At 49.9% G+C, this 26,444-nt stretch overlaps 1 protein-coding gene across 1 annotated transcript in view; it reads left to right on the top strand.

Annotated features, from left to right (window-relative positions):
• The first annotated feature begins 231 nt into the window (after positions 1-231).
• Positions 232-26,444, top strand: part of XKR7 (XK related 7) — a 59,855-nt gene continuing 33,642 nt past the window's right edge. The window contains exon 1 of the mRNA XM_063147558.1: positions 232-929. Coding sequence (XP_063003628.1) covers positions 232-929 — 698 coding nt within the window. The remainder of the gene's footprint in view (positions 930-26,444) is intronic.

Below are 26,444 nucleotides of genomic sequence, written 5' to 3' on the forward strand. Positions count from 1 at the left end.
CTCCTGCCTCACTCCACCTCCCCTCCTTCCTCTCCTCCTCCTCCTCCTCTTCTCCCCCTCGTCCTTTCCTCCATCACCTCCTCCCCTCCCCTCCCCCTCCCCAATCTGGCCACTCTCCTCCCCCCCTCCCCTGCCTCCTTCTCTCTCTCTCTCTCTCTCTCTCTCCCTCTCTCTCCCTCCATCCGGAAGTCTCCGTCTCTCCCTCCTTTCTCCCTCCGCCTCTCCTCCAACATGGCCGCGAAGTCGGATGGAGGAGCGGCAGCCGCCGCCGCCGCCGCCGCCGCCTGCACCTCCGGCTCGTCGACGGCGGCGCTGCGCCGGGAGGGCTCCGACGGCGGCGGCGGCGGCGGCGGCAGCTGCAGCAGCAGCCTGGCCCGGGGCTCCCGTCGCGGCCCGCCGCCGCCTCCGCCGCTGCCCCCGCCGGGCCCGGGCAGCCCCTCGGCCGCCGCGGCCGCCGCCCCCTCGCTGCTGCTGCCGGCGCCGGCGTCGGGCCGCGAGTACAGCGCGCTGGACTGCTGCTGGGTGCTGGGCGCGCTGCTGGTCTTCTTCTCGGACGGCGCCAGCGACCTGTGGCTGGCCGCCGACTATTACCTGCGGCGCCAGTACTGGTGGTTCGGGCTGACGCTGCTCTTCGTGCTGCTGCCCTCGCTGGTGGTGCAGCTGCTCAGCTTCAGGTGGTTCGTCTACGACTTCTCGGCGCCCGCCCGCGCCGCCGCCGCCGCCGCCGCCGCCTTCAGCACCAAGGACAGCGGCGCCACCAAGGACAGCGGCGCCCGCGCCAGCCCCGCGCCCGCCCCGCCGCCGCCGCCGCCGCCGCCGCGGGCCGCCCCCGGCGGAGGCCCCCAGCCCGGCCCCCGCGGCTGCTGCCGCCTCTGCGTCTGGATCCTCCAGTCCCTCATCCACCTCCTGCAACTCGGGCAGGTCTGGCGGTACGTAGGAAGGCGCCGACACGCGTGTTGGGGGCCCGGGGGGGGCCGGGGGCGTCGTGCGCACAAAAGGCGGGCCGAGGGGCTCCGTGTGCGGCCCCGGGAAGCCTTGGAGGCGATGGGGGGGGCTGCAAACGCGTGGTGGTCTATCGTGCTTGGGGGGCGGGGGAGGCTGCTGTGAACTGCGGGGAGGGGCAGCAGAGGACAGGGTTAGTTTGGGGGCTTCCGACCCCCACCCCAAGCCACCGTGGGAACGCCTCCCCTGCCGAGAAGCCAGGACACGCGCACCTAGGCCCCCGCACATGTCGACCGCTCCCTCCTGGGCTGGCAAGCGCCGACGCCCCCCCCCCCACTGCTTCCCTCCTGCCTCGCCCACTCCCCGCAAAGAGAGACTTGTCCTCAGGCCAGACAGCGTCTCCCCCTTCTTTCTCTAGGCACACCCCACCGCGTTCAGAAGTAGGGGTGGGGTGGGCCCCCTCCTGCCTTCTCTTCACCCCAGCTGGCCTCCCATCCCTCATGTCCTGGGACGCTCTGGGGGCCGTGGACCTTCTCTTCAGGGGCCTGGCCAACTGGGGAGGCTTCCTTGATCTTCTGGCTCAGAGCAGGGGTGGGGTGGGGGTTAGCAAGATCTGGCTGGTCCCTATTATGCCTTGAGGGGCGATTCCCATCATTGGTGCTTAATTGGGAGGCGCCCCCTTTCCCATGGTGTGGTTGTGGTTGTGGGTGTGTCTGATACAGATCAGAAAGGGCCCTTGATTTGGGGGAGTGAATTCCCACGGGCGAGAAACGGGAAATAAAGGAAGCGCGGGTGTCGTCCTGATTGGGTGCTCTGTGTGGGGATGTTTTAAGTGCTCTACTAAACAGGATTTATTTAAGGCACTGCAATGTGGCGAGGGAGGGGAAGGGGCAGGCGGGCAGGCAGGCATCTATATCAACGGGACTCTCTTCTATGGCTTACGGTGTGCATATCATTGACCAGAGGAATCAGGGCCTGCGAAATGGAATGAAAGGGCAGAGGGCAATCATGGATTCTTTGTTGGTGGGGTGGGGGGTGCTGGAGGGAGGGGCGGGGGGGGAGATATGTCAGAAATGGAATGAGATCCTCCATCCCCCACAGAGGGGGCTAGGGGAAAATTAGGATGCATCCTGATTGTATTTCAACATCATGACAACCAGCAGTGGCTGGTGGCTCCGATGTCAGTGGGGCAGTGAATCCTCTTCGGGTTTCAGTCAGAACCCTAAAGGAGCTATCCAAGGTGCTCCTTCAGAGCTCTGACTGAGACCCGGAGAGGATTCACCGCCCCACCGACATTGAAGCCACCAGCCTCCACTAATGGCTGGGCAGGGGGGACGGTGTGACCCTGGGTCTCCCGCCTCCATGCAACTCCCCAGGCAAAAATCTGAGATGTTCTGCCTACTCCATCACTCCACGCATGGTACTTTCTAAGAATCCAAAGTGGTCTTAGCCGGACTATTTGTCCTAGCACAGCCTTCTCCAAACTGGAGCCCTCCTGATGTTTTGGACTACAGCTCCCACCATTACAGAAGATCATGTGAAACATACTCAAGCACATCTGGAGGGCACCAGCTTGGAGATGGGTGACCTATTGCAGTGCCAGTTGGCAGTGAGGGGGCCGGCAGAGGGAAAAGCCGAGGATGGGAGATATTGGCTGCAGAGAGCAGAGCACCTGCAAAGTAGTCAGCGCTTGGGTAGCTACGGTGCCTGCAATTCTGCTGAAGATAAAGGCCTCTCGATATGGAAAGGGGGCAGAATTGTTTCCTTGTTTCTAATCCATCTTCACCACCCCTCCCCCTGCCCTACATTTTACCCGACTCTTTGGTCACCCCCAAAGGAGCTGAGAACATAAGACCATCAGAAGTGCCCCGCTGGATCAGACCAAGGGTCCATCTAGTCCAGCACTCTGTTCACACAGGGGCCAAACAGCCGTTCGCCAGGGAACAACAAAGCAGGTCATGGTGCAACAGCACCCTCCCGCCCATGTTCCCCAGCAACTGGTGCACACAGGCTTATTGCCTCAAATACCGGAGATAGCACACAACCTTCAGGGCTAGTAGCCATGGATGGCCTCCGCCTCCAGGAATTGATCCAACCCCCTTTTGAAGCCATCCAAATGGGTGGCCATCACTACATCTTGAGGAGGAGCAGAGCAGCCCTCTGGGAGCGGCTTAAGCAAGAGCACAGATGGAGAAGGTGCACCAAACTGCCCTCTCTTTCTCCCTGGCATCCGCCTCCACCCCAGGGCTCTCAGGCACTCACTTCCCAGCAAGGTCTATTTCCTCCGGCCAGACTATTGAGCTGCCCTTCTGCGTTCTCCACCCCCAGACAGCTCCCCCCTTTCCTGAGTCTCCGCGCTCCCTCCCCTCCACGCAGCGCAAGGGGCCTGTAATGGATCTTCCAGCTAGGGAAGTTGGAGCTGAGCAGGAGACAATGGTGAATTCCTGAAAGAGTCTGCTTAGCTATTCATCGATCGTGCAAATTGGAGCTGCGGGAGGGAGTTCTCTCGCCCTCGCGCTCCTGTCTAAGAAGGTGAGGCCTTGTCTCCTCGTCGGGATTTCCATGTGGGTGTGTTCGCCTCCATTGTCACGGTGGCGCCGGTCAGACAGGGAAAACTCCTCGCTAACCTGGCGCGCATGTTATTAACACGGCAACAGTCCTGCTCCCATCCCTGCACCGCCCTCCTCCCATTCATGATTCCAGCCCATTCTTATCACAGCTGCTGACACGGGAAATTGACGAGGCAGCGCAATGTAATATGCGGCTCTTCGTCGAGAAATGCAGCCTCAGTGGATTTCATCAGTTCGCAACATCGCGTAAATCTGAGTTTTTTCTTACACCGGGGAGCGCCACGTGCAGGGCTTGCAAAAGGGGCTGACAGATTTCCTTTTGTGCTGTTCCCCATTGAAGATGTCTGTGGGTTTTGTCCTTCGCTGTTTGGATGTAGAGGATCCCCCAGCTACTTCAGCGGGCGGCAAGGACCGCTCAACAGTTGCAGCTTGCCAGTCGTGAATGGAGGAAATTGCTAATTGCCAGCTTAAGGGAAAGTTCTGAAAGCAGATGCTAATTCAGACTTGGGCATGAATGAATGCTGAGGTCTTGATTAGAGGTGGGGCTGGCAGGATCTGAGGCCTGAAATGGTTTGCGATGCCCCCCCCCCCCCGTTTCCCTGCCACGGATTGCGAGAGGAACATTTCTTAAAAGAAAGTACAAGACATTGCAGCTGAACACACCGTAGTCAGTCAAGTGTCTCACAAGTGGGGTTGCGCTTCAGAAACTGGAGGCTTTCTGGAGAGGCGAAATAGGCACCCAGAGGGAAAAGCCCAGCCCCCGCTTCTCCCTGTCCTGGGGCTGGCTCCCAAAGCCCCTGAACCTGTATACACATAGAATAGGGTGACCCTATGAAAAGGAGGACAGGGCTCCTGTATCTTTAACAGTTGCATAGAAAAGGGGATTTCTGCAAGTGTCATTTGTACATATGGGGAACCTGGGGAAATTCCCTCTTCATCACAACAGTTCAAGCTGCAGGAGCTATACTAGAGTGACCAGGTTTAAAAGAGGGCAGGGCACCTGCAGCTTTCACTGTTGTGATGAAGAGGGAATTTCACCAGGTGCTGCATATGCATACAAATATTCCCCTTTCAATACAACTGTTAAAGATACAGGAGCCCTGTCCTCCTTTTCATATGGTCACCCTACCATAGAATCCTAGAATAGTAGACTTGGAAGGGGCCTATAAGGCCATCAAGTCCAACCTCCTGCAGGTGTCCAGGGCCCTCCCAAGGGGGTGAACCTACTTTTGGGATTCTTGGAGAGTCAGAAGAGGCCAGTGGGTGTAACATCCAGGCAAGGTTACGCTCCGGCCTTGTCTGTCTGAGAGGTGGCTCAAAGTGGATTTTCATATTTGATTTGTCCATCGGCAAAGCCCCTTCAGTGTCTCTTATGACAGACTAGCTTTTCTGTAGCACCATTTGGCGTGCAAAATGCTTCAGCTACACAAAATGTGTGAGCCACCGAGCAGAATGAAATCCCACCTGCTAATAACTGCAGCCTGTCCGCCGCTTGGCGTCTTGAAGCCACCCACATGCCTATTTTTTGCTGTCCCAGGAAGGAAGCAAAACCGGGTTTAGTAAGTCCATGGTGGTCTGCCGTAGATGGCCAGTGGGCAGCATTTGACCCACTGCTGCATCAGAACTTGTGCAAATCTCCTGTGGGTTACTAGTTCCTTGTGTCACTCTTGTGAGGTAGGTGGAGATGGAGAAACCCTAACCTTCTGCCAAGGCCACCATATAGCTGAGCAAGGAGAGCCAGTGTGGTGTAATGGTTAAGAGTGTTGGACTGAGAGCCGAGAGATCCAGGTTCTAGTCCCCACTCGGCCATGGAAACCCACTGGGTGACTTTGGACAGTCACAGACTCTCAGCCCAACCTCCCTCTCAGGGTTGTTGTTGTGAGGATAAAATGGAGAGGAGGAGGGTTATTATTATTATTATTATTATTATTATTATTATTATTATTTATTTATTTATTTATATAGCACCATCAATGTACACCGCCTTGGGTTCCTTAAGAGGGGGGGAAAGGCGAGATATAAATGCAATAATAAATAAAATAAAAATAAAATAAAAAATTGAATGTGGGTCTCTTGCATCCCAACGCCCCCCCCCCCAAAAAAAAACTATCATGTACAGTAGGGCCTCCTGCACTGCACAACTCATTGGTGGCTTGCACACTCCTCTTTAATGGGTCTCCCCTAATGTGCCTTGGTTATTTCACTGGGATCTGTGCAGGAGAACATCTCAGCAGAATCTGCCCCTACGTTAAATTGTGGGAGGAGAGAAACGCCCATTTGAATGTTCAGCCTCAGGCCCCAAAATGCCTTGGAGCTCTCTTGGCCACCATAAGCAGAGGAAAGGAAAGTGGCCCCAGCAGGAAGGGGGCTGGGTGCCCTGGCCTGTGTCGTACTCAAGGACCTCTTCTTCTTCACAAGGGATGCATCAGTCAGTCTGGATATAAACTACGCAGAACTGGGCATCTCCTGCGACACTACAGGAGCACAGATTGTGGTAGTGCATGCAGGATCCAGCTTCCTGAGTGCCTTGTTATTATTTTTTAAAGAGCAGGTTTCTAGCCTTCATGGCTACAGCCAAATGCTTGGGCGTGTATGGTCAATGCCTGCCCATTGAATCATAGAATCATAGAATAGTAGAGTTGGAAGGGACCTACAAGGCCATCGAGTCCAACCCCCTGCTCAGTGCAGGAATCCACCCTAAAGCATCTCTGACAGATGGTTGTCCAGCTGCCTCTTGAATGACTTTAGTGTGGGAGAGCCCACAACCTCCCTAGGTAACTGATTCCATTGTCGTACTGCTCTAACAGTCCGGAAGTTTTTCCTGATGTCCAGCTGGAATCTGGCTTCCTTTAACTTCAGCCCTTTATTCCGTGTCCTGCATTCTGGGAGGATCGAGAACAGATCCTGGCCCTTCTCTGTGTGACAACCATTGAAGTGTTCGAAGAGTGCTCTCATGTCTCCCCTCCATCTTCTCTCCTCCAGGCTAAACATGCCCAGTTGTTTCAGTCTCTCTTCATAGGGCTTTGTTTCCAGACCCCTGATCGTCCTGGTTGCCCTCCTCTGAACACGCTCCAGCTTGTCTGCGTCCTTCTTGAATTGTGGAGCCCAGAACTGGACGCAATACTCTAGATGAGGCCTAATGATTTCCCCTATGGTCAGCAGCCAAGCTGCAGGGCTGTGCTTCATGCTACCTTGACCCTCCCCACAACTAGAAAAACCAGGTCAAGTGAGAGAAGTGGTGCAAATCCCCCCCCCCCTGCCATTTGCATGGTGTGGGTACAGGTTTTGGAATTCAGCTTGCTTTGGTGCAGAATTTGGATTGGAGATATTGTTAGCGAGGAGCACACACAGACCTGAAAATAAGCGGCCGGCCACGCACCCAAAAGTAATATGACTTGGTCCTAAGCCTGCCCAGGTCAATACACCCGCGAACAGCTGGATGAAAATGGCACGGCGCCTGGTACAAAGTTTCCCCCTCCGTATCTCCGCTTGGCTCCCTCGGCCTCCCTGATCTGCTCCACTAGGCAGGGTGTTAAGCCAATTAAAGCCGCCCCTCTCAGGAAGGCCCTCCCGGCCACAGCCGCTCTTGAGCCGTGTATCAGTCTCTTCCTAATCTTGGGATTTGTGGCACTTGCTCCACTGACCAGTTAAATGCGGTTTGCTAAACCCATTAGCAAGGCTGGATTTGGTGCAGAAAGTGTACGGTTGTCTCGAAGAAGTGATGAATTATTACTGGATGAACTGTGCCCGGAAAAAGAAGAACACAAGGTTCTTTTCCCCTCCCCCCAACCCTCTCTGCAACCCATAAGCTCCTTTTTAGCACAATTCTGGGGACGCTGTCTGTTGTAGGCAGGAGACTTCACGGGAGGGCCCCCGGCTTTGTCACAGAGCACGTGCTTTGCTTGTGGAAGGTCCTCGGTTCAGTCTCTGGCATCTGGTTGCAGGACCTTTGGGCTCAAGGACTAGGAAAAACCTTTGTCTGATACCTCGGCTGCTGCCAGTCTGAACAGAAAAGATTCTCCCAGGAAGACCAATGGCTTGGCTCAGGGTAGGGCGACTTTGTGTGTTCAGACCCCCTGATTTCATCTCTGTGATTACAGGCATGTGTGTGTGTGTACGCATGTGCACACAGACACCCGTTCATGTGCAGAGCCTGGCATCTTGTCTGTGAACATCGTTTTGCACCTTCATGCTTATTTTCAAAACCCATGCAAACCAGACCAGAAGCATTTGTGGCTTGCTTGGTCTCTGAGAGGGTTGATGGGTGAGAACAGTGGCAGTGCATGTTATGGGAGGGGTAGAGGGTTGCTAGGGAGCTTGGACCAGGGACCAGGTGGCTCAAGGAAGAGAGGACAGAGCTGGCACTGTCCTGGAAACGCAGAAGCCCAAGGGAACTATGAGTGCTGGAGGCACGGACAGAAGGGGGGGGGGTGATGGCCACCAATCTGGATGGCTTTAAAAGGGGGTTGGATAAGTTCCTGGAGGCGAAGGCTATCCATGGCTACTAGCCCTGATGGTTGTGTGCTACCTCCAGTATTCGAGGCAGTAAGCCTGTGTGCACCAGTTGCTGGGGAACATGGGTGGGAGGGTGCTGTTGAACCATGTCCTGCCTTGTTGGTCCCTGGCCGATGGCAGGTTGGCCCCTGTGTGAACAGAGTGCTGGACTAGATGGACCTTTGGTCTGACCCAGCATCAGGGCCCTTCTTATGTTCTTATGTTGAAGGAGAAGACAGGACTGGAAGAAACGCTAGAAAGAAGAGCTGAGGTCATGCACTGTTGTGTGACCCAACAACCCTAAGGTTAGCAATGAGGACCAGAAAGCCATGGATTTCTCATAACCAGAGGCAACGAGTGGGGTACCGCAGGGCTCAGTCCTGGGCCCAGTGCTCGTCAACATTTTTATTAATGATTTGGACGAGGAGGTGCAGGGAACGCTGATCAAATTTGCAGATGACACAAAATTGGGTGGGATAGCTAATACCCTGGAAGACAGAAACAAACTTCAAAGTGATCTTGATAGGCTGGAGTGCTGGGCTGAAAACAACAGGATGAAATTTAATAGGGATAAATGCCAAGTTCTACATTTGGGAAATAGAAACCAAAGGCACAGTTACACGATGGGGAATACTTGGCTCAGCAACACTACAAACGAGAAGGATCTTGGAATTCTTGTAGATCGCAAGCTGAATATGAGCCAACAGTGTGATATGGCTGCAAGAAAGGCAAATGCTATTTTGGGCTGCATTAATAAAAGTATAGCTTCCAAATCACGGGAGGTACTGGTTCCTCTCTATTCGACCCTGGTTAGGCCTCATCTAGAGTATTGCGTCCAGTTCTGGACTCCACAATTCAAGAAGGACGCAGACAAGCTGGAGCGTGTTCAGAGGAGGGCAACCAGGATGATCAGGGGTCTGGAAACAAAGCCCAATGAAGAGAGACTGAAAGAACTGGGCATGTTTATCCTGGAGAAGAGAAGATTGAGGGGAGACATGAGAGCACTCTTCAAATACTTGAAAGGTTGTCACACAGAGGAGGGCCAGGATCTCTTCTCGATCCTCCCAGAGTGCAGGACACGGAATAACGGGCTCAAGTTAAAGGAAGCCAGATTCCAGCTGGACATCAGGAAAAACCTCCTGACTGTTAGAGCAGTGCGACAAGAAGTTTTTCCTGATGTCCAGCTGGAATCTGGCTTCCTTTGGTGCTGGAGGAACTTGACTTCCATGCCAGGTCCTCAAGTGGGAGCAGCTCAGGCATCCACACCATGACAACTATGGGCCTATTCGAATGTGCATCAAAGCCTATGCCTGGACGCCTGGTGGTATTCTCAATTTAGCATTCTGTTTGTATCAGGATCAGATTGGTCCAGAGAGGGAACAGTTTTAGATGACCCCTTTTTGTCATGGTGAGAACATTCCCCAGAAAGGTTTGCTATACCAGCAAGATCTGACCCCTCCAGTCCTATTAATATAGGTGATCTTCAGGGATACTTTCTCCTTCATGGTCCTCCTGCTGTACTTAAGGTCCTCCAAGGACTTGGAGGCTTTATCCTGTTGAGGGTGCCACCAGCATCAGAGAATTGTGACTGCATGCAATTAGGATATCGGCTTTCTTGGCCATGGTCATCTTCTTTGGAATTTTGCCCTGGGAAGATTGAACTGCTCAGCTCATTGCCTTCTTTAAGATAGCTTTCCCCAACCTGTTGCCCCTCAAATGTGTTGGACTACAACTCCCATCATCCCAGCCACCATAAGGACATAAGAAGAGCCTATCTAATCCAGGCCTATCTAGTCCAGCATTCGATTCACACAGTGGCCAACCAGCTGCCACAACTAGGATGCCATCTGGAGATGATGGGTGTTGTACTCCCACACATCTGGAGGGCCCCAGGTTGAGGAAGGCTGCGAGAAAACTGTCCCCTCCAGGAGGACTTTCTCTCCGACATAAGAAAAATAGGGAACCAGCCGTCTCAGGTCTGTCGTTTTGGATTAGCTCTGCTGTTTTGTGGGCTGTGTGTTTTGATCATTTTAATTGTAGCAATGAATTTTGATTGTATATGTGTCATGTGTTTTCATTTTGGTAAGACTCTTTAAAGGCATTGCTGGGAAGCTGGGTTTAGCTTGAACTAATATAACATGAAATAAATGCAGCCGTGCAGACTTCAGGGGCACAAGGAAGCTTTGGTTGGGGCCTGCAGGAACTTCCTGTGGAACGGCGCTCCAGGGTCAAGGGGGAATTGGGGCAAGATGCCCTCTGGGGTTTGTGTAGAGATGTGGCTGAAGAAAACACGACATAAGCAAAAGGCCGTTCTAGGACAACACAGCTGCACAAGCCACCCTTGAGAAGGCAATGTTTTCAGGGGCTCTTGGACCGTAATATGCAATCACCCAGAGTGTCAAAATATCTTATGACAGCCCTGAGCAAATCTGGAGTCTGTGGGAATTTGCAAGCAGTTGCCCAGATCCGGGGTGTCTGTATTTTTCTCCCCATGTATTTAGAGGCTGGAATCAATCTGTGCTTGATTGAAATGAAAAGATGCAGCTGGACAGCCATCTGCTTTAAGGTGGGTTCCTGCTTCAAGCAGGGGGTTGGACTCGATGGCCTTAGAGGTCCCTTCCGACTCTACTATTCTATGAATGAATCCCACATGCACATGAGACATCTGTGTGTGATCTGCATTTTGTGAACCGCCCAGAGAGCTCCGGCTATTGGGCGGTATAGAAATGTAATAAATAAATAAATAATGTGTTTATGTGAATGTATAAGGACTTCTGGATCAGGGCACTTGTCTGCCCGAGGCTCAGAAAGTTAAACCAAAACACACGAAGGCTGCAGTTGATAATATCAAATTATAAGGAATGCCAACAGGCACACAACTGCATAACAATTTTACCAATTAAATCAGACAGTAGTAGTATGAAGATTCAAAATAATGACTTTGAGGCTCAGAAAGTGCCTGCAACTTGCAGGCTGAAATCCTATGCACACTTCTGAAGAAGGAAGCCCATTGATATCAATGGGACAATTCTGAATGAACCTGTATAGGCTTACGCTGCAGAAATAGCTTCAGCAATTTAGCACTCTGCAGAACTCTGCCTTTTCCCATCACTCTGTGTTTCCCTTTCTTGATGTCCCTTGCACCCCTGCTAAGTCCTTCCTTCCTTTTCCTTCCTTCCTTCCTTCCTTCCTTCCTTCCTTCCTTCCTTCCTGAAGTGCTTACAATTCTCCAAAACACTGGGGTGGGGGGGAACGAATAATCAAGGCCATGTATGCAATACTGAATGGCTGCATAATTGATTGTGAATTGATAATATTTGGGAGCATGTTCAGGAGTTGGACTGCTGCCATCTCATGGGGGTGGGGGTGGGGGATTCAGTCACTGTGCCTCTCCCAGCATTTCCTCTGGACAGCCTGCTGTGTTCTGCCCACCCTCCACCCCACCCCCCAGCTGTGGCATAAAACCAGGTTCCTCTTTGCTACGGCAGGTGTGGTGGGGGCAAGTGAGCAGAACGGTGATGGAATGAGGCATTTAAAAGGATCTCTAGGTGAGGTTCTTGCAAATGGAGGTACAATGCCATCCAACTGGACCTACCTACTCTGTGTAGAGATTTTGGGCAACAGATTTTAGGCACTGTTAAAGGCAGCAAATTGTCATTTATTTAATCTATTGTTATATTATTGCTAGGGGGCACAATTTGGATTTTTCAGCTCAGGCCCCAAAGGGGCATATGCAAATAGTCCATATTTGTACCTACTACTCAGTGCTTAATTTTCCATATGCAATACTCCAATTTGTGCCTACTACTCAGTGCTTAATTTCTGAAATGGGAGGTGCAGGGACGTAGACAAGTTTTCAAATCAGACATGGTTTCCAACTATTCCTAGGCCTTGAAACAGCTGCACAACAGGCAGGAATTCAACAGGTGCAATTTTTACCACCCCAGCTCCTCATTGAGAACAATGAAACCAGTTGAATTTCTGCTTTTTATGCAGTCATTAATAAAGGCATAGGAGCTCTTCGCAAGAAATGTTGGCAATCTCGGCCATCCCCTACAATCCTTTACCTCTAATCCAAGACATTTGGCAGGGTGACCGTGGTTACACAAGAGTAAGAGAAAGGTTCTTTGCAGAAGCTCAGCTTGTCAGGGATGCTTTAAGGTGGATTCCTGCATTCAGCAGGAGGTTGGACTTATAGAATCATAGAATAGCAGAGTTGGAAGGGTCCTACAAGGCCATCAAGTCCAACCCCCTGCTCAATGCAGGAATCCACCCTAAAGCATCCCTGACAGATGGTTGTCCAGCTGCTTCTTGAAGGCCTCTAGTGTGGGAGAGGCCAAAACCTCCCTAGGTAACTGATTCCATTGTCATACTGCTCTAACAGTCAGGAAGTTTTTCCTGATGTCCAGACTTGATGGTCTATAGGCCCCTTCCAACTTTACTATTCTATGAATCTATGATTTTATGACTTCTCTGTTACGAATCCACAGGTTCTAGGCTTGTTTATATGGCAAAATGAGGGGAGATACAGAAACCGGGTTTGCACGATTACGGAGGGGGAATAAGCCATAGAGTTCTGGGGTGGCTTGTTAACTACAGCAACTAGCCACCCTTGCAAGGATCACATTGCAGTGCAAGCTATACTGGCGAGCATCATTATGAAACCTGCAAATTTGATAAGCATTATGGAACCTGCAAATTTGATAAGCGTTCCCTGCACCTCCTCATCCAAATCATTAATAAAAATGTTGAAGAGCACTGGGCCCAGGACTGAGCCCTGCGGTACCCCACTCGTTGCCTCTCCCCAGTTTGAGAAGGATCCCTCTCAAACTGGGGAGAGGCAACGAGTGGGGTACCACAGGGCTCAGTCCTGGGCCCAGTGCTCTTCAACATTTTTATTAATGATTAGGATGAGGAGGTGTAGGGAATGCTTATCAAATTTGCAGATGACACAAAATTGGGTGGGATAGCGAATACCCTGGAAGACAGAAACAAACTTCAAAGAGATCCTGATAGGCTGGAGTGCTGGGCTGAAACAACAGGATGAAATTTAATAGGGATAAATGCCAAGTTCTACATTTAGGAAATAGAAACCAAAGGCACAGTTACAAGATGGGGGATACTTGGCTCAGCAATACTACAATCGAGAAGGATCTTGGAATTGTTGTAGATCACAAGCTGAATAGGAGCCAACAGTGTGATAGGGCTGCAAAAAAGGCAAATGCTCTTTTGGGCTACATTAATAGAAGTATAGCTTCCAAATCACGTGAGGTACTGGTTCCTCTCTATTCGGTCCTGGTTAGGCCTCATCTAGAGTATTGTGTCCAGTTCTGGGCTCCACAATTCAAGAAGGACGCAGACAAGCTGGAGCGTGTTCTGGAAACAAAGCCCTATGTCTGGAAACAAAGCCCTATGAAGAGAGACTGAAAGAACTGGGCATGTTTAGCCTGGAGAAGAGAAGATTGAGGGGAGACATGAGAGCACTCTTCAAATACTTGAAAGGTTGTCACACAGAGGAGGGCCAGGATCCCTTCTCGATCCTCCCAGAGTGCAGGACACGGAATAACGGGCTCAAGTGACAGGAAGCCAGATTCCAGCTGGACATCAGGAAAAACTTCCTGACTGTTAGAGCAGTGCGACAATGGAATCAGTTCCCTAGGGAGGTTGTGGGCTCTCCCACACGAGAGGCCTTCAAGAGGCAGTTGGACAACCACCTGTCAGGGATGCTTTAGGGTGGATTCCTGCATTGAGCAGGGGGTTGGACTCGATGGTCTTGTAGACCCCTTCCAACTCTGCTATTTTATGATTCTATGATTCTAACCCACCCACACCACTCCATGTGGCACATGGCTGGCCCCACCCCCATGGCTTACCCCACCCCACCCCCACCAAAAGCAGCTGGCTGGTCAATAGGAGAGCCAACAGCCGATTGTGTTTGGGGTCCCTGGACATCTGCCCACTGTCCTGTCTGACCCCTGATGGAATTCCTACTGAGAGGCATTACCAGAATGGAGAATCTGTGTTTAGAACCATCAGGGTCATGGAGCGGGGAGGAATGCTCCTGTAATCTTTTGACATTTAGGGTAGTGGGACTTTTAGGCAGGGGGAAAGTTAGGTTTAGGTTTGAAGGCTGTGTGTTTGTTTGTTTGTTTCAGGGCTATTGAGATGTTGCTTTGTTAAACTTTTGTAAGTTGTATTTTACTCTTTGAATTTTGAATTTGCGTTTACCTTTGTGAGCTGCCTTGGGTAGGGAGGGGGGAGACCTTTTTAGCAGTACATTAGCACAGAATTTCTAAACGATCACATATGAATCCTGTCGAACCCCTGACTCAGATTAAACACGCCCACTACCAGCGTCTGAATGTACTTCTTTGCGGCTGGGGACAACCCAGCTTTCTTGCTTTGGCTGCAGATCTGATTACACTCTCAGTCCATTCTTACGCTCGCTGGCCCTTAACTTCCCTTTGTGCTGAGAATTTCCAGAGCGCAGGGCTGACACAGGTTTGGTTTCCTTTAAAAGGAGCTTATTGTATGCAAATGCTGTTCTGTAATGCATTGAATGCATTTACAAATAACAGAATCATAGAATAGCAGAGTTGGAAGGGACCTACAAGGCCATTGAGTCCAACCCCCTGCTCAATGCAGGAATCCACCCTAAAGCATCCCTGACAGATGGCTGTCCAGCTGCCTCTTGAAGGCCTCTAATGTGGGAGAGCCCACCACCTGCCTAGGTCACTGGTTCCATTGTCGTACTGCTCTAACAATCAGGAAGTTTTTCCTGATGTCCAGCTGGAATCTGGCTTCCTTTAACTTGAGCCTGTTATTCCGTGTCCTGCACTCTGGGAGGATCAAGAAGAGATCCTGGCCCTCCTCTGTGTGGCAACCTTTAAGTATTTGAAGAGTGCTATCATGTCTCCCCTCCATCTTCTCTTCTCCAGGCTAAACCTGCCCAGTTCTTTATCTCTCTTCATAGGGCTTTGTTTCCAGACCCCTGATCATCCTGGTTGCCCTCCTCTGAACACGCTCCAGCTTGTCTGCGTCCTTCTTGAATTGTGGAGCCCAGAACTGGACGCAATACTCTAGATGAGGCCTAACCAGGGCCGAAGAGAGAGGAACCAGTACCTCACGCGATTTGGAAGCTCTACTTCTATTAATGCAGCCCAAAACAGCATTGGCCTTTCTTGCAGCCATATCACACTGTTGGCCCATATTCAGCTTGTGATATACAGGTCACTGGGTGTAGGTGTAGGCCGACACCTTGAAGTTAACATTCCATCAGACAGTCAAATCCATGTCACATCTCCAGACAGAAGGACACCCCTGAACCTCCTAATTGTGTTAAGATATAGAATCCCCAAACATGCTGTTCACTGTGTAGCTTGAAAACTGCCATTTGTCCCCTTTGACTGGCCCACACATAGAACTAGGGCAAGATCTCCACTACTGCTTATAACAGTTTATAATGGTTATGACAACTGTTCAGGCCCAGGACACATTAAATATACCATTTTCATACCATTTTAAAAATGTTATATCCTACTTAGATCTACACTAGTGCTTTTATCAGTATTGAAGCGCACTGATAACTGTTGGGGCACATTGCTTTTCTAGTGTTATTTTGACAGCCAGTAGTGGTTAGAGTGGGAAAGGGGAATTTCAGCAGGTATTATTTTTATATATGGAGAACCTGGTGAAATTCCCTCTTCATCACAATAGTTAAAGGTGCAGGAGCTATACTAGAGTGACCAGATTTAAAAGAGGGCAGGGCACCTGCAGCTTTAACTATTGTGATGAAGAGGGAATTTCACCATGTTCCCCATATATAGAAATGACACCTGCTGAAATTCCCTTTTCTATGCAACTGTTAAAGATACAGGAGCCCGGTCCTCCTTTTCATAGGGTCACCCTATTTCAGGGGGCCTCTCCTGGCTTCATTAACTCTCTCCTCTCCCAGCCCCCAATCTTACAGCAATATGCTGTGTTTTGAAAAGTCTGGAAATTATAGTATTTGAAAGATAAATCTGTATGGTACACTGGAAAAGATATAGATTCGTGGTATCTCATTGTTTACAAATGCGTTTTCTAGGTAGGGAGCAAACAGAAGGTTACCCTTTAACTGCATGTGCTGAATAAAGAGAGTACCTATTTTCTCAGTACCTGTGTGTATCCGATGCTGGAGTGAGCTGTGTTTCTTCCTGATAATGGCGCTCACCTGCCAGTTATTGCTATTTGATTGGTATGATACCTCGGGAACCGGATCTCAAAGATGTGGCACCGCGTACTGAGTGTTGAAACACTTGAGATGGGTAATATTTGGGAAGTGAGACGCTGTGGCCTCTGTAGCTTGGCTCACTTGTGCGATCCCTCCTCTTCTTCATGGGCCTCCCTGCAGTCCAGCGGCACCTTTGTGCTTGTGGTACTGACGGGCTAGATTGCGTCAGTTGATCTATAGGCACTTGGGGAGTGGGTAGCCAGGCCTTTGGACACCCGGCGGGATTTACGATTCCTCAGCATTTCACAACAGCTGATGCTTCTTCCCCATTGCTCTCTGTCGCCCCCCCCCTTTCTTTGGGCTCATCTACACCCAGCAGGATATTCCGGTATGAAAGTGGTATATATATATAAAAGGCAGGAGCCACACGACTGCTTTATAGTGGTATTGAAGTGCACTCACAACTGTTGGAGCCCATGGACACATCTACACTGTGGTGGAACTGCTTGGGTTGTCTCAGCGATTCCCCGGCTGGAGAAGGGGGGGTCTGACTCAGCCAGCCCAGACACACGCCCCTTCACTGCCGCTTGTTAATCCTTTGCAGTCTAGGTTCTCAAGGAAACAAGACCACACTCCAGAGATAGGGACCAAACACTTTTATTCTTTACACACACACTTCTATAAGGGGCCACACATTAAGGTAAACATGTAAGAGGTTTGGGGGGGGGGAAACACGGACAAAGGAATGCCACATTCAGGACAGCAGGGACTAATACCTCCCCCTCCCCGTTTACACGCTCAAACCAATTTGAATTCACACTCACTCCCCACTTAACCACCCACCAGCCGTAACTCCGGTAAGGTCCCTTGCCCACTTGTACCTAAACCTATTCTAAAACATAACAAACACCTATTCTATGACTCAACCTTTTTGTTGCTCACTCGGACTCGGCTTTATGCCACTCGAACTAAGACTCCTTCCCTCAGCAACCACGCGGAGCTTCCGCCATCCAGCCGGCCTGGCCTGGATGCTCTAACTCACCGCGCACATGCCGGACTCCTGACACCCACAGGAAAGAGACTGGACCCTTAGGTGCTCAAGCTTTTTATCTCTTTTCGGGTACCCCCTTGTCACCAGACCCACCCTGACCAATAGAAACCCCATAGCAACCCACCTCACCCAAAGGGAGGGGGGAATGCTCCCAGGCATCACACAGCTGCAACTCGTTACTCTCCCTGGTACCAGCCCGGGGAGGCATTATCAGGTGCCAGGCCCTTCTGTACAGCGTGGCCTTGGCATTTCACTTGCTACTCCCTTTTCGGACACAAAGAAACCCCTCTCCCTCTCCCTGAGATGAAGCAAACGATGTTCTCTTAAAGGGACCATGGGCCCAGCCAACAACATACACCAAGCAGGATATAACACTATGAAAGAGGTTTGAAAGCAGTATCTGGTATGTGTCATGGGTCCCAACAGGTGTCAGTGCACTTCAATACCACCATAAAGTAGTAGTGTGGCTCCTGCCTTTTATATATCACTTTCATACCACTTTCATAGTGGAATATCCTGCTTGGTGTAGATGAGCCCTTTGAAAGTGAAGGCTTGAATGTCCAAGAATAGGCCCTAGGAAAGCCAAGCTCATCTTGAGTGCCATTTTTTTATATAGAAAGGTGTGGCATAATTCAAATAAATAAATCATAGAATCATAGAATAGTAGAGTTGGAAGGAGCCTATAAAGTCATTGATTCTAACCCCATGCTCAATGCAGGAATCCACCCTAAAGCATCCCTGACAGAGGTTTGTCCAGCTGCCTCTTGAAAGCCTCTCGTGTGGGAGAGCCCACAACTTCCCTAGGTAACTGGTTCCATTGTCATACTGCTCTAACAATCAGGAAGTTTTTCCTGATGTCCAGCTGGAATCTGGCTTCCTGTCACTTGAGCCCGTTATTCCGTGTCCTGCACTCTGGGAGGATCGAGAAGAGATCCTGGCCCTCCTCTGTGTGACAACCTTTCAAGTATTTGAACATTGCTATCATGTCCCACCTCAAAATACTATATACGTATGTTTGGGCTTGATTGATAACTGGCAAATAGAGGGAGAAAACGTGGAGGCAGTGACAGACTTTGTATTTCTGGGCGCAAAGATTACTGCAGATGCTGACTGCAGCCAGGAAATCAGAAGACGTTGACTTCTTGGGAGGAGAGCAATGACAAATCTTGATAAAATAATTAAGAGCAGAGACACCACACTGACAACAAAGGTCCGCATAGTTAAAGCAATGGTATTCCCCGTAGTAACCTATGGCTGCGAGAGCTGGACCATAAGGAAGGCTGAGCGAAGGAAGGTAGATGCTTTTGAACTGGGGTGTTGGAAGAAAATGCTGAGAGTGCCGTGGACTGCAAGAAGATCAAACCAGTCCATACTCCAGGAAATAAAGCCAGACTGCTCACTTGAGGGAATGGTATTAAAGGCAAAACGGAAGTACTTTGGCCACATAATGAGAAGACAGGATACCCTGGAGAAGAGGCTGATGCTAGGGAAAGTGGAAGGCAAAAGGAAGAGGGGCCGACCAAGGGCAAGATGGAGGGATGATATTCTGGAGGTGACAGACTTGACCTTGGGGGAGCTGGGGGTGGCGACAGCCGACAGAAAGCTCTGGCGTGGGCTGGTCCATGAAGTCACGAAGAGTCGGAAACAACTGAACGAATAAACAACAAATGTTTGGGCCACTGCTAGACCTAAGGTTTATCCTGGGATCATCCAGGGTTCGCCCCTGCCTGAGCACTGGATCCCCTGTGTGTCACCTAGATGAACAGGTTTGACCCCTGGACAATCCAGGGATAAACCTTAGGTCTAACTATGGCCATGGTTGAGGCCCAGTTAGTTCAGGCCTAACAAATCCCAGACCGTTCAAGCCAAGCACAGCTCTCCTGCTGGCTGAGAATGCTGGGAGCTATAGTCCGACACATCTGGAGGGCACCAGGTCCAGATCGACACCAAGCAGGATATTACACTATGAAAGCGGTATAAAAACGGTACATAAGAGGCAGGAGCCACACGGCTGCTTTATAGCAGCATGGAAGTGCATTGAGAACTGCTGGGGCCCATTGACACAGACCAGACCATGTACCGCTTTTATAGTGCTATTTCCTGCTTGGTGTGGATCTGTCCTAGGTTGGGGAAGGCTGCTCCGTATTGTGCGGCTTGTTAGGTGCTTGATCTCCCCGCTGCAGTTTTGCAATCTCTGGCTGCCAGAAAAACAGGCACATTATTGAGCTGCCAGTCACCATTGACAGTGCTAAACTAGACGGATTACTAGCCTGGCTTGGTATAAAGTGACTCCTTAACAGAGGGCCTGGAGAATGGTCTGAAAGGGACAGGATCCGGTTCAGTTAGAAAGAGCGAGGGAAGACTGATCCTGAGCAGTGCACAGAAACAAGATGGTCTGGGAACTATATGTAAGCCAACTCTCCTTCACTGAACAGCTGGGTGCAAATTGAGTGGAAGAGGAAGAGGAAGAGGAGGACAATGACGACACCAACAGCAGTGCCATGCTGGATCCATCTAGTCCAGCGCTCTGTTCACACAGTGGCCACCCAGCCATCGGCCAGGGACCCACAAAGCAGGACACGGTGCAACTGCAGCCTCCCACCCATATTCCCCAGCATAGAATCCTAGAATCATAGAATAGCAGAGTTGGAAGGGGCCTACAAGGCCATCTAGTCCAACCCCCTGCTCAATGCAGGAATCCACCTTAAAGTATCCCTGGCAGATGGTTGTCCAGCTGCCTCTTGAAGGCCTCTAGTGTGGGAGAGCCCACAACCTCCCTAGGGAACTGATTCCATTGTCGTACTGTTCTAACAGTCAGGAAGTTTTTCCTGATGTCCAGCTGGAATCTGGCTTCCTTTAACTTGAGCCCATTACTCCGTGTCCTGCCCTCTGGGAGGATCGAGAAGAAATCCTGGCCCTCCTCTCTGTGACAACCTTTTAAGTATTTGAAGAGGGCTATCATGTCTCCCCTCAGTCTTCTCTTCTGCAGGCTAAACATGCCCAGTTCTTTCAGTCTCTCTGAAAGACACTGAAAGAACTCAGCTGATGGCTGGCTGATGGTCAACCAGCCATCAGCCAGGGACCAACAAAGTAGGACACGGTGCAACTGCAGCCTCCCACCCATGTTCCCCAGCAAAACTGGTGTATACAGGCGTATTGCCTCGAATACTGGAGATACCATATAGCCATCAGGGCTAGTAGCCATTGATAGCCTTCTCCTCCAGGAACTTACCCAACTCCCTTTTAAAGCCATCCAAATTGGTGGTAGTGAGTTCCATAGTTTAACTATGCCCTGTGTGAAAAAGTACTTCCTTTTAATAAGAATGAGAATAATATTGAATGCAAACCTTTGCCCTTCTTGTTTTTCAGTTCTATTGACCACCCTATGCCCAAAGGTCAAAGTAGATGTTAGTATTGCCACCTTTTCTTTTCTTTTTATCAATGATGCCTCTGTCCGTCTTAGCAGCTGCCCCAGGGGTGGAAGGGAAGTGCAGTAGCTCAAGGGGAGAAAGCCCCAGGCAGGAGGTCCCAGCCTTGGCAGCTCCAGTAGACAAGGCAGGAGGGCTGGGGAAGGGTCCAGTCCCAGGTAGAGTTGGGATGATGGGACCAGGAATCGGGCTTCCTAGTCCACCACTCCCATCACCCCCAGCATGACCATTGGCAGTAGGCTCTAGCTCCTATTCCCATTGGTCATGCTGGGTGGGGATGATGGGAATTGCTGTCCAACACATCTAGAGGGCACCAGGTTGGGGAAGATGTTTCTAGTGTCCAAATCACGTGAGGTCCTGGTTCCTCTCTATTTGGCCCTGGTTAGGCCTCATCTAGAGTATTGCATCCAGTTCTGGGCTCCACAATTCAAAAAGGACGCAGACAAGCTGGAGCGTGTTCAGAGGAGGGCGACCAGGATGATCAGGGATCTGGAAACAAAGCCCTATGAAGAGAGACTGAAAGAACTAGGCATGTTTAGCCTGGAGAAGAGAAGATTGAGGGGAGACATGAGAGCACTCTTCAAATACTGAAAAGGTTGTCACACAGAGGAGGGCCAGGATCTCTTCTCGATCCTCCCAGAGTCCAGGACACGGAATAACGGGCTCAAGTTACAGGCAGCCAGATTCCGGCTGGACATCAGGAAAAACTTCCTGACTGTTAGAGCAGTACGACAATGGAACCAGTGACCTAGGGAGGTTGTGGGCTCTCCCACACTAGAGGCCTTCAAGAGGCAGTTGGACAACCATCTGTGAGGGATGCTTTAGGGTGGATTCCTGCATTGAGCAGGGGGTTGGACTCGAAGGCCTCAGAGGCCTCTTCCAACTCTATGATCCTATGATTCTATGACATCTTTATGGATTGCTGCGCAGGCTACTGCTGGCCTCCATCCATAGGCTGTCAGTAACTTTGATTTTGTCGCTATACCAGGAAATAACCATTAAGGGGCTATGCAGTGGGACTTCCGAGAATGGTTATAGCGGACAACGAACTTGAGTCAACAATGTAGCTATAAAAGGGGACTAGGCAAATTCAGGAAGGGTCTATCAATAGCAGTTACTTCGCTTGGTTAAATTGTACTCCCCAGAGGGTGCTTTCACACTCTGAGATTGCTCTGGAATAGTCACGCCTTGTTCACATTATTATTATTATTATTATTATTATTATTATTATTATTATTATTATTATTATTCTAAACATCTTCATGATCCCATCATAAAATTGACTTCTTTGGGCTCCCCCAACCCCCTGGTCATTCTTCCATTTCTTGTTGGAGCTCACAAAATCTGAGGTTTTTGGAAGGGATGAAAGAACTGCACAGTCTCTTCCGGGGGCACATCACTTTAGCAGTCCTCTTTTCGCCTTTTTCAAGAGGCCTGATTTTTGACACTGCAGTGATGTTTCGGGTGTGTGTGTGTGTGTGGCTGAGCACTTTGTCACACCTGTATGGTTGGATGCACCTTCCCTATTTCCTGGTGAGCAGCATTTTAGCACCGTGTTAATTCTATTTTGTATTAGATATTTTAATTTACACTAAAAACACTCCACCATTTTTTAAAAAAATAGAATACCTGTAATAGCATTTAGATGAGAACTTGTTCATAAATGATCTGGAATTAGGAGTGAGCAGTGAAGTGGCAAAATTTGCCGATGACACCAAATTATTTAAGGTTGTTAAAACACAAAGGGATTGTGAAGAGCTCCAAAGGGATCTCTCCAAGCTGGGAGAGTGGGCGTCCAAATGGCTGGGGTGGTTCAATTTCGCACGTTGGGGCAAAAAAACCCAACTTCAAGTATAAGCTCATGGGAGCTGAGCTGACAGTGACTGAACAAGAACGAGATCTTCGGGTTGTGGTGGACAGCTGGATGAATATGTCCACCCAGTGTGCGGCCGCTGTAAAGAAGCTAGGCATTACAAGAAAAGGAATTGAGAATAAAACAGCCAGTATCATACTGCCCTTATACAAATCTATGGTGCAGCCACACTTAGAATACTGTGTACAGGGTCACCACACCTAAAAAAGGATATTATAGAGCTGGAAAAGGTGCAGAAAAGGGCAACTAAAATGATTAAGGGGCTGGAGCATCTCCCCTAGGAGGGAAGAGTACATCAACTGGGATTGTTTAGCTTGGAAAAAAAGGAGGCTAAGGGGAGACATGATAGAGGTGTACAAAATTATGCATGGTGTGGAGAATGTGGACAGGGAGACATTTTTCTCCCTCTCACAAAATATTAGAACCAGGGGTCATGCCATGAAGCGGATTGGTGGGAGATCCAGGACAAATAAAAGGAAGGACTTCTTCACACAGCGCATAGTTAAATTATGGAACTCACTGCCACAAGATGTAGTGATGGCCACCCATTTGGATGGCTTTAAAAGGCGGTTGGATGAATTCCTGGAGGAGAAGGCTATCAAAAGCTACTAGCCCTGATGGTTATCTCCAGTATCAAAGGCAGTCAGCCTATATGCACCAGTTGCTGGGGAACATGGGTGGGAGGGTGCTGTTGCACCATGTCCTGCTTTGTGGTTCCCTGGTTGACAGCTGGTTGGCCACTGTGTGAACAGAGTGCTGGACTTGATGTACCCTCGGTCTGATCCAGCATGGCACTTTTTATGTTCTTAAGCATTTTAGCACAGTTTTTAAAATAGATTTTAAAAATTAAACACACTGTTAAAATGCTCTGTGGTGGCACACTGTCACTAGCCTAGCCCTATGGCTATATCATGCCCACTGCTGTGGCAGAACACAAGGGGATATACATGTAAAAAAGTGCTATCGCCTAAGAGCCACCACCAAGTGTGGGAAATCATTTGCAATTCCACATCTCTCTGGGGAGCAGTAAAAGCCATCAATCTGGAAGCACCCTTTGATTGCCCTCGGCCAAAGCTACACCAAGCAGGATATTGCAGTATGAAAGCGGTATATAAAAGGCAGGAGCCACACTAAGCAGGATATAGCGGTATGAAAGTGGTATATGGTATGTATCAATGGGCCAATACCGCTGTTCCAAAATAGCCAGTTTCAAGCGCAACAGAGTCCAATTTTGGTACACTTGGGAAAGATCACAGTCGAAGTGTTGGGCTAACAGATTTTATTCTCGAGAATAAGGTGACCTCGTGGCGCTATTGCTGCTAAATCAGGGTCACACCGCGCTGGGGCGAAACAATAGCATATATACCTCCAGGTGTTAAACATCATTAATCCACATCCCATTGGTCCGCATCACCCGTCACGTCACCCAGGCATGCGCTGTCACATACATACAGTGGTCAGAAGGAGAATTGCAGCTGAAAAATACCTGGCCGCCACCATTACCACGTGCGTTGTTTACCTGCTCCCAGGTATACTTTGCGCTGCATTCTCACATTCCCACATGTAGCCTCTTTCTAATAAGGTGGTGTATCCAGGAAGGCTGTAGGGATTCTGCTGGATTCAACTGGTCAGTGTTACCTGAAACTGACCTGAGCTGTCAACAAAGCTAATTGGGGTTGGGAATGTGCCTAGGTGACATTTTTGTGGTTTTTTCATAGAATCATAGAATAGCAGAGTTGGAAGGGGCCTACAAGGCCATCGAGTCCAACCCCCTGCTCAATGCAGGAATCCACCCTAAAGCATCCCTGACAGATGGTTGTCCAGTTGCCTCTTGAAGGCCTCTAGTGTGGGACAGCCCACAACCTCCCTAGGTCACTGGTTCCATTGTCGTACTGCTCTAACAGTCAGGATTTTTTTCTGATAGAATCATAGAATAGCATAGAATCATAGAGTTGGAAGGGGCCTACAAGGCCATCGAGTCCAACCCCCTGCTCAATGCAGGAATCCACCCTAAAGCATCCCTGACAGGTGGTTGTCCAGCTGCCTCTTGATTGCCTCTAGGGTGGGAGAGCCCACCACCTCCATAGGTCACTGATTCCATTGTTGTACTGCTCAAACTGTCAGGATGTTTTTCCTGATAGAATCATAGAATAGCAGAGTTGGAAGGGGCCTACAAGGCCATCGAGTCCAACCCCCTGCTCAATGCAGGGATCCACCCTAAAGCATCCCTGACAGATGGTTGTCCAGCTGCCTCTTGAACCCTAGGTAACTGGTTCCATTGTCGTGCCGTTCCAACAGTCAGGAAGTTTTTCCTGATGTCCAGCTGGAATCTGGCTTCCTTTAACTTGAGCCCGTTATTCCGTGTCCTGCACTCTGGGAGGATCGAGAAGAATCGCTTCCGACTCTTTGTGACTTCATGGACCAGCCCACGCCAGAGCTTTGTGACATTTACCTAAAGCTGAATGGAGCTGGAATGGAGGAAGAATACCTGCGAATATTGTGCAATGCTGGATCCTTATGGCCAGAAACAATGGAGCACACAGTTCCTGGGACTCATAGAAAAAAGGAAATGGACATATTTCGGGGGTTGCGGTCGATTGAGGCGAGTTTATACAACACCGCTATAAAGCAGTCGTGTGGCTCCTTCCTTTGATATACCACTTTCATACTGCCTTCATAGTGCAATATCCTGCGTGGTGTAGATCAGGGTGCTCATCTGCTTCATTTTGGGAATGACCTTCACTTTGGTAGCTCATTTGATCTAAATGGCAAAGCAGGACCGGAAGGGCTCAGTCCCTCCACAAAGCTTTAAATTGCAGGCAAGTGTGAGCTTCTGACGCGTCTGCAGGTGCCTGTTTCATGGCGGTGGAGGCGAAGTGGGGGCCGGGGGGGGGCTCTAAGCCTTTAATCAATGCTCTTTGACGTGACATCATTCAGGCTGACTTGCCACATGGAGGTCTGCCTAATTATCTGTCTTTGCAAGATGCAGAATGGATTAAAATGGCTGCAGCCACACACCCCTTTCCCTTCAAAGAAATTTCTCTCCTTGTTTAAATAAAGGATTATGGACTAATATCCCCCAAATTACCTTTTAGGAAAACTCCACTCTGTATCAATTAGGTTTAGATCAGTGAGTTTCTCTCTCTTTCCCTCCACGTTTTCTCTGTCCTTCTTTTAAAAGAAGAAATATTGAGACAATGATGAATGCATTGGGTTACCACAGGAGCTGGTGGCCTTTTGATATCTCCCCCTCCCCGACTCTTAGAAATTGGAGGTAGGAACTGGAACAATTTAAGAGGTCTGGCTAGCTAGGGGGACGGATGCTGATGAGAGGCACCGGGATTGGTTTGGATTATTTATACCGCTCTGAAGAAGGTTAATAATGAGGGACTTTAGCTGGTCACTCGCTGCATGAGGCCTGTCTCCAGGCGATGGCTGGAATATGAAAACGTATTTTTCAACAGATCTATTCCGGAATGCAACGTTTAAAGGGGTGCTTGGGGTGGGCGGGGGAATGGGACAGGAATAGGGCTTGTGGCAAAAGTGAGAGGGGAAACCCCACACCCACACCCTGCAATGTCCCCTGAGAGGGAAACAGAAGGTGGCAAAGCCGGACCTCATAGAATCATAGAATCATAGAATAGCAGAGTTACTTTGCGCTGCATTCTCACATTCCCACATGTAGCCTCTTACTAATAAGGTGGTGTATCCAGGAAGGCTGTAGGGATTCTGCTGGATTCAACTGGTCAGTGTTACCTGAAACTGACCTGAGCTGTCAACAAAGCTAATTAGGGTTGGGAATGTGCCTAGGTGACATTTTTGTGGTTTATTCATAGAATCATAGAATCATAGAATAGCAGAGTTGGAAGGGGCC

Source organism: Elgaria multicarinata, chromosome 1, assembly GCF_023053635.1.
Source record: "Elgaria multicarinata webbii isolate HBS135686 ecotype San Diego chromosome 1, rElgMul1.1.pri, whole genome shotgun sequence".
NCBI classification, from domain to species: domain Eukaryota; kingdom Metazoa; phylum Chordata; class Lepidosauria; order Squamata; family Anguidae; genus Elgaria; species Elgaria multicarinata.